This window comes from Vombatus ursinus, unplaced genomic scaffold (genome assembly GCF_900497805.2).
Source record: "Vombatus ursinus unplaced genomic scaffold, bare-nosed wombat genome assembly UNPS02005511.1, whole genome shotgun sequence".
Classification (NCBI taxonomy): domain Eukaryota; kingdom Metazoa; phylum Chordata; class Mammalia; order Diprotodontia; family Vombatidae; genus Vombatus; species Vombatus ursinus.
The window spans coordinates 1-8,660 of NW_020945289.1; the positions used below are offsets into that span (position 1 = coordinate 1).

Genomic DNA, 8,660 nt, shown 5'->3' on the forward strand with positions numbered 1-8,660 from the left:
GAGCTCTGACTGAAGGCTTTCCCACATTCATGACATTCATAGGGCTTTTCTCCAGTGTGAATTCTCTGATGCCGAATAAGTAATGAGCTTTGACCAAAGCTTTTCCCACATTCATTACATCTATGGGGTTTATCCATAGTATTAATTCTTTGGTGTTCAGTAAAGCTTGAAATATTTGAAGCATTCTCATGCTTATTATGTTGAGATTTTCCCCCAATATGATTTCTTTGGTGTTTCACAAAACATGTATACCAACTGAAGGTTTTCCCACATTCATTACATTTATAAGGTTTCTCTCCGGTATGAACTTTCTGGTGTTGAATAGGTAATGAGCCCTCACTGCAGGCTTTCCCACATTCATTAATTTTGGGGGACTTTTCAGGTTGGATTCTCTTATCAATAAGTTTTGAACTATCTAAGATAACCCTATAGTCATCGTTTTGATGAGATTTCTCTCCAGGGTGAGTTTTTTGATGTTCAATGAGGTACGCACTTCGACCAAAAGCTTTGCCACATTTATTACATTTATAGGGTTTTACTCCAGTATGAATTATCCGATGTTGAACAAGGGTTGAACTCTGGCGAAAGGCTTTCCCACATTCATGGCATTCATAAGGTTTTTCTCCAGTGTGAATTCTCTTATGTCGAATAAGTAATGAAGTCTGACTAAAAGATTTCCCACACTCATTACATTTGTGAGGTTTCTCTCCAGTGTGAATTCTCTGATGCAGTTTAAGTTGTGAGCTCTGACTAAAGGTCTTCCCACACTCTTCACATGCATAAGGTTTCTCCCCTGTATGAATTCTCTGATGCTGAATAAGATGTGAGCTTTGACTAAAAGCTCTTCCACATTCATCACATCCATAGGGTTTCTCTCCAGTATGAATTCTCTGATGTTGAATAAGCTGTGAGCTCTGAATGAAGCCTTTCCCACATTGATTACATTTAAATGGCTTCTCTCCAGTGTGAGTTTTCTGATGTAGACTAAGTCGTGAATTCAGACTAAAGGCTTTACCACATTTATCACACTTGTAGGGTTTTTCTCTAATGTGAATTAACTGATGTCGAATAAGGTGGGAGCTACAACTAAAAGCTTTCAAACACTTGTTACACTTATAGGGTTTCTCTCCAGTATGAATTCTTTGATGTTCCCTAAGGTGTGAGCTCCGACTAAAATTTTTTCCACATTCACAACATCTGTGGGGTTTTTCTCCAGTATGAATTCTCTGATGTAGATTAAGATCTGAATTATATTGGAAACTTTTGCCACATGTGTCACATTTATGGGTCTTCTCTCTTACAGTATGTCTTGGGTGAGAAACAGAGTTTGAATTCAAACTTAAATTTCTCCTACGTTTATTCAGCTCTTCAGCATTCCCTCCCATTGCATTTTTCTTTGGGGTCATAGCCAATTTACTGAAACCTCTCTCTTGGCAACAGTACTTCTTCAAAATCACCACTGTGGAGTTTCCTTGATTTCCCTTTAAAATTCTCTCAGATTCACCAGCCTCTCCAAAATGAGTTTCCTGAGTTACATTATTTAAGGGCATTGCCAGTGGTGCTCCATGTGATTTTATCTTTTTTGGAATGCCTTTTTGACATGACTTCTTGTTCTCACTCTGGCTCTCACAATCTGAAAAAATAAAAGGCAAATTCAAAGGTCATTCCTTCTGTAAGCTGAGGAAAAAGGAAAATAATTTTAGTTATGAGCTTTCCCCCTGCCCCCATAGTAATTTAATTGAAATACATAGCTTTGGTAGTTCTCAAAACTAGCTGTCAATCTTGAGAGAATAGATGAAAGGCATAAGAACCTCAGGTTAGCTAAGGAGGGAGGAGAATAGTGTGAAGTGGCCCACCCAGAGGATAACACCAGCATAAGCTAGGAAAGCTATTTTAAGTGCTCCTTTGTAATTTGCTATTCTCTAAGTTTCTCTTCTCTCCCAGCAAGAAAGCTAATGGTAGAGAGAGTTATTTAAAATCTGGTCTCAAAGAAGAAGGCTTTTCAAGTTGTAGAGCATTGGAAAGGAGAATTCACTTGCTCATTGATCCTATCAGTTTTCTAACTTTCTAGAAGGAGGAGCTTGTGCACCAGCCAGTGAATCCACCTGTCAACAACGGTGTTGTAACACTGTACTTTTCGGTAGCCAACTTCAGGGCTGGTGGAGTTTGACCAGGGAAACAGGCTGAGCAGAAGAGGTGGAAATGAACAGGGAGCTGAGAGTATGTGCTAGCAATAGTGGGAGACCAAACTGGGTTAAAAGGAGATGAGCCGGTATGAAGTGTGAGAAGTGGGGTCAGAGGGGTGATAAAGCGAGGGATTGAGAAGTTGATAGTTGTGGCAGGCTGTGTGGTAAACAGGAAAATGAACCTAAAGAGACAAGAAAAAGAGAAGGTTCCTCTGCCTGGCTCTGTGGCACTCATCACCTAAAAGACACAACAGTAAAGTGGAAAGAACACTGGACTTGGAATTAGAAGACTTGAGTGCAGATCCTGCCTAGGGGACTTGCTAGTTGTGTGACTACAGAAAAGTAATTTAATCTCTGCCCCAGTTTACTCAGCTATAAAAGATTATAATATTACTTCCTGCTCAATGCAAGGCTTATATTTTGCAATCTGTCTCTAGCTATCTGTTCAATCCCTGCCATTATGCCCTTTCTTTCTCTTCCCTGCCTCTCCTGAGCGCCCTAAGGGACCAAGTCTGAGATGCAGATATTATCTTAATATGAGTAAGAAGTTCCTAACGATTAAAGTAGTCCAAAAAATGTCGGAGATGGCCTTGGGAAATTACATAATGAGCCAGTGTGAGAAATGGAAGGGATTGAAGAGGCCATCCCCCTCCCAGCCATGTGCCTGACTTCCTTCCTCTTCACTTCCCTCCACTGGTGGAACATCCTGGAACTTCCCTGCAGTGTCTGAGGCCTTGTCACCCAGTAACAACCTACCACTCCGGAAGCCTACTCCATCTACTATATCCCTCTACGAGGCCCGCCCCACTTCTTCCATTGGTGAGTTTTGTGGAAGGGCTGTGACCGGCAAGCCTTCATTCCCCCCACCCTGCTCTGTTCTGAGCTTACTCGAGATGTCAAAGTCATCCCTCTGTGGGTACCTCCCCTCTCCACCTTGTTTTTTAGTTCCTTTTTGTGTGTGGTCTTCTCCCATTAGAAAGTAAGCTCTCTGAGGGCAGGGACTGTTTTCCTTTTAACTTTTATTTGTATTCACAGTGCTAGATACGTAGTAAGTGCTTAGTAAGTGTTTATTTCCTTCTTTCTTTCCTTCCCTCATTCCTTTGAGTCCCATCCTCTCTGAACAGGAATGCCTTTCACAAGCTCAATACAACCTGGCAGCTGCTACTCCTCCTCTGCACGTCTTGCCCCTGCCAACAGCCGCACCACCATGGAGAAGGTGAACAAGTACCGCTACTCGGCGTTCTCCGAGGGCTCCAAAATCAACGCCAGCAAGAACCAGCAGGATGATAGTAAAATGTTTATTGGCGGGCTAAACTGGGATACGAGCAGGAAAGATCTCACTGAATACCTGTCTCGTTTTGGAGAGATTGTAGACTGCATAATTAAAACAGATGCCAAAGGGAAATCAAGGGGATTCGGATTTGTGCTTTTCAAAGATGCTGCCAGTGTTGATAAGGTCTTGGAATTTAAAGAGCACAAGCTGGGTGGCAAGTTGATAGACCCCAAAAGGGCTAAAGCTTTAAAGAGAAAGGAGTCCTGTAAAAAAGTATTTGTTGGCAGACTGAGCCGAGATATATCTAAAGAACAAATCAAAGAATATTTTGGAGCGTTTGGAGAGATTGAGAATATTGAAATTCCTAAGGACAAAAAAACAAAGGAAGGAAGAGGATTTTGTTTTATCACCTATGTAGATGAAGAACCAGTAAAAAAATTATTAGAAAACAGGTATCATCAGATTGGTTATGGGAAGTGTGAAATCAAAGCTGCTAGGCCCAAAGAAGAAAGCAGGCAGCAACAGCAACAACAGAAAGGAGCGAGGGGCGCTGCAGCTGGCGGTCGAGGTGGGAGAGGCGGGGTTATGGGCCACTTCGGAGGTCAGAGCCGAAACTGCTACTAAGGAGTTAATAACCATTATGATCAAGAATATGGAAATTACAATAGTGCCTGTGGTGATGATCAAAACTATAGTGGCTATGGCAGACATGATTATACTGGGTATAACTATGGAAACTATGGTTATGGACAGGGATATGCAGACTACGATGGTCAACAAAGCACTAATGGCAAATCATCCTGAGGGGGTGGTAATCGCTAAAATAATTACCAGCCATATTACAGGAGGACATGGAGAAAACAGAAGCAGATGTGCAGCAGCTTAACTTGTGGGATGACAACACTGAATGGAGAGGGGTCTTCTATAGATCTGAGATGACCATTTTGTAAACGACTTTTAGTGTACATGACACAACTGTGTCCAATTGTATACAACAGCCAATTTAGTTTTCTTGTTTTTGCTTTGTCCTTTGCTCTCTGTGTTATGACAAATGTGGATTTGTGTTTATGAAAATTTTAATTGTATAATTTCATGTTAAATGATTCTCAAATTGTGATTGTTTTTCTGTGTCAGGTACTAAATAGCTTTGTAAAAAATGTGATTTTAAATAAGGAATATTTGAGGCACAGTTTATTTCTAGGAGTCATGGGATAGTGGGGAGAAGCAGTGGTCCTTTATAAATAATGAGCAGCAAACTTTGCCTTGGCTTCCCTTGACAAATGTCTATCTATGCTAAGGATTCACGTCCATGTTTGAAATAACCATAGATGCTACTGTGCAACTGAACAGTGTTTTGTCTCCCACAAGCATTCTTGGCATCTTTGTAATGAGAAGTGTTAATTCAGCAGGTTGTGTGTTGCTGAAATTGTTTCGATCAGGTCATAGATTCCTTGACTTTTATTTTTAAGAGGAGCACCTTTTTATTAAACACCATAAAACGAGGCATACTTAGTAACTGCTTTTATGAGTTGACAAGATGCTTTGAACCTTTTTGTAAAAAAAAAAACCAAAACCTCATCTATTATGATTATTTGACACTTGCATTGAATGTGACTGTAATTCAAATTGCATATTTCTATTTTGAAATTGGATCAAACATTAGTATAGGCAAGATTTTCACTATAGAGTTGCAAGTAAAGGAGAAATTATGAAATTATTGAAATTATATGAGAAATTGTTACCTAGAAATTATGTCTCAAATTTCTTAAATGTCATACCCAGCACATAATAAATACTTTTAAAAGGCTTGTTAACTGACTAAAAAAATAAAAATAAAATTTAAAAATTAAAAAAAGGAATGCCTTTTACAACATTCTTGAAAAAGTCATCTAGACCAGCAGTGGGGAACCTGCAGCCTCAAGACCACATGTGGCCCCTCTAGGTCCTCAAATGCAGCCCTTTGACAGAATCCAAACTTCACAGAACAAATCCTTTGTTCAGTCAAAGGTCCACACTTGAGGACCTGGAGGGCCATATGTGGCCTCGAGGTCGCAAGTTTCCCATCCCTGAGATTTTATTTGAAGACCTCTAATGAAGACTCTACAGCTAGTTTATTCCAGTTTAAGACAGCTGTATCAGGAAGTTTTTCCTTACATTTAGCCTAGATCTGCCTCCTCTCCTCCACCCACTCCTTCTTCTGCCCTCTAGGACTAAACTGAACAAACTAACCCCTTTTCTGCATGTCAACCATTCAACTACTTGAAGCTGGTTTTTCTTTTCATCAAGAGATAGTGAGCTCACCATCACTGGAGATGTTCAAGCAGAGGCTAAGATAATTTGGGCATGTTAGAGAGAGGATTCATGATAGGTAACAGGACTTCATGACCTAGTCATCTAGCTGAACTAGAGAGGGTCAAGGTTTATGATACGACCTTTAAAGTCCCTTTCAAATTTAAGAATCTATGTTTCTATGACTCACTGTGTGGTAAAAATTCCTCCCCCAGGATATTCTGGATCTTTTCAATTGTTCCTTCCCACAGAATAATTTATATTCTCTGCTGCCTTACCTTGGGACTGCTTCTCAAATAAACTCCCACTCACAGTCCCCTTCTCATTATGAAGCCTTCTTCAAACAGTGTATCCTATGCAGAAGAAAGTTTTCATTTTTAAAAAAATGACAACTTCCACTGACTCGTGCTGTCTTCCCTCACCTATGCTGAAGTATCTCAGGGTCTCCTCTCTTTCACCGGCTTTCTGCAGATTCAGGACCCATGGTTCTTTCCCATGTTCCAGCTGAGAGATCACATCAGGTTTGTGGACTGGAACTCCTGCTTGTAAGAAAGGAAATAGAATGTGTAGCTTTGTGCTGAAAAATTCAAAGCAATGCCAGGGATCAGACTAAACCAGTTTCTCTCCAGGATTCTGAAGATGCAAAAACCACTGGTAATCATCAAACTCAAATGACAATGAATGAGAGCTGTCTCAGGAGTTAGTGGGTCCCATGTCACCACAGGTCTTTAAGCAGATGCTGGATGACTATTATAAAGAATGTTTGACAGAAGATTCTTGTTTGGTTGAGTGGTACATGACATAGTAGATCTGGCTGGAAGCCAGATCTGTGTTCAAGTGTTACCTCTAGCTGGGTGACCATGGACAAGTCACTTAATTTCTTGGTGGTCTAGGCAACTTTCCAAGACTGTAAATTACAGAGAAGGTATGAATTTGCTCTGTTAAAGGAAGTTTCCTCACCTTGGAAGTTCCTCATACCAATGAAATCAGAAGTCCAGTCTTTATGTCTCTTGTTCAAGGTTGGCTGGATTAGACACTCTGAGGTTCCTTCCAACTCTTAGAAATTGTGAAAAGTTAATGCAACTATATGAAAGGTATGGTCCTTGCCCTCAAGAAAATTATAGCCTAATTGGGAAAATGGGACACAGACATAAAAAGATAAAGAATAATTATATGAAACCTCTAATTTCTCCCTGGGCCTAGATTCCATCCTGTTCCTTTGTTTTCTCGGGACAGAACTTTGACTCATCTAGGACCTGTAGTCCTAGATCTCTTCTTTCCCAAGGGTACATTTAAGGTTAGGGTCTGAGCCCAAGATCCAATCCTGGCAGAGCCTTATCTGGCCACAAATCCAGAAAGGCCCTACCTAAGCTGGAGCTTCCTGTGAGCTAAGATAGGAAGCTAAGCTAGGCTCCCAGCAGCTATGTGAGCCAAACTCTTGCTAAGCAATTAACAGTTTACTCTTCATATATGCTCACATTTCATAAATAACTCTTCATTTGCTATGGGTGCCCCTTGCTATAATAGTTATCTGTTTATAACTAAATTATGTTACAGTGGATTGTGATTTGATCTATTACTATCTCCTGTCAAAAAAAACCCCAACCCTCCCCTGCTCCTTTCAACCCAAACCCACCAAAAAACTGAAGCTTGATTACCAGTATATACCTTTCAGATCTGGTATAGAGATTCAAGGGTAAAACACCAAGGCCTTCCCCCTAAATATCTACCTCTTAGGTCTGAAATGTCTATTTCAGAAGACAGAGCCTTTCATTTGATAATGAAAAAGGCTTAAATATATTCAAGTATGTTCAAGAGAGACAACGCAACATAGTCATACTCCATTGTCAATAACTGGTAATACTGTATAGGAGTAAAAGTTCAAGATTTAAGAGCTGACTCCTGGCTCCAGCCTCTTGATTTATGGGAAATAAGGGGGAAGGTGGGAGGAGTCTGTTAAGTAAATGTGTTCCCAGAGATTGGGGTAAGAATATGCTATTAGGAAAGGAGCAATCTAGGCACAGAAGAACAGGAAGTTCATTTGTTTTCCTCCTGCTTGAGGTTGGAAAGCTATCAGTCACAGAAGGGCCACAGTTACACAAATACAGAGAGAAGCTGTAAGGACTAAGGCAGTGTCTGATAAAGAGTGTAACAACAGAAAAAGTGGTTGTATCTGGGAAAGTCCAAGAAAGCTGTCTATTTCTTCCTTTATAGAGAACAGCTCTGTCTTTTAAAGACAGAAAACAAAAACAGGCTATCTCTGGGCCCAAAATGGATGAGAAAGGTTCAATTCTCAAGTTACAACCAAGCCAAGCTTTCCAGAGGTCACGTAAGTTAAGGCCAAGAGGCATTTGGGCATGCACTCTTAACCTTTTTTGGGTCATGAACCCCTCTGGCAGTCCAGTGGAGCCTATGAACTCCTTTTTTAAAAGCACAAAAAGCTTGCAGAGGTAACTAATTACATTTAATAGTTATCAGAACATTCTTTAGTAAGTTCACAAATCCCAGGTTAAAAGTTCCTGCTCTACAGGATTATTATTTATCATGGTAGGGGCAACAAGTCTTACCTAGAGAAACCATATTCTCATAATTCTCCAGCATCACATCTCTGTAGAGGTGCCTTTGATCAGGGGTCAGCTGCTTCCATTCCTTCTTTGTAAAATACACAGCTACATCTTCAAAGGTCATCAACTCCTGAAACAACGTGTAATTGCTGCCCAAGAGACAATCCCACAGTTCTACCCTGGATTGATAAATTCTATCTGTGCATATGTTACTGGGGAGAGGAGGTAAGGAGGAGATAAATGAGGGGAAGTGATTGCATAGGGGGATGGGGGAAGTTGAGAAATAGCTAGGGACTTTATTGGCAAGTAAAAGGAAAACATAAGAGAAATACAGAATTATAGGAAGTG

At 40.5% G+C, this 8,660-nt stretch overlaps 1 protein-coding gene and 1 pseudogene across 1 annotated transcript; one reads left to right on the plus strand and one right to left on the minus strand.

Annotated features, from left to right (window-relative positions):
- Nucleotides 1-10: 10 nt before the first annotated feature.
- LOC114032630 (zinc finger protein 436-like) lies at nt 11-8,442 on the minus strand (the record flags this gene model as incomplete). Its single annotated transcript, XM_027847993.1, has 3 exons — nt 11-1,633; nt 6,171-6,287; nt 8,316-8,442. Coding segments are annotated over 3 exons (1,867 nt in total), but the record flags the coding sequence as incomplete, so codon positions are not given.
- LOC114032629 lies at nt 1,602-4,963 on the plus strand (annotated as a pseudogene).
- Nucleotides 8,443-8,660: the final 218 nt, after the last annotated feature.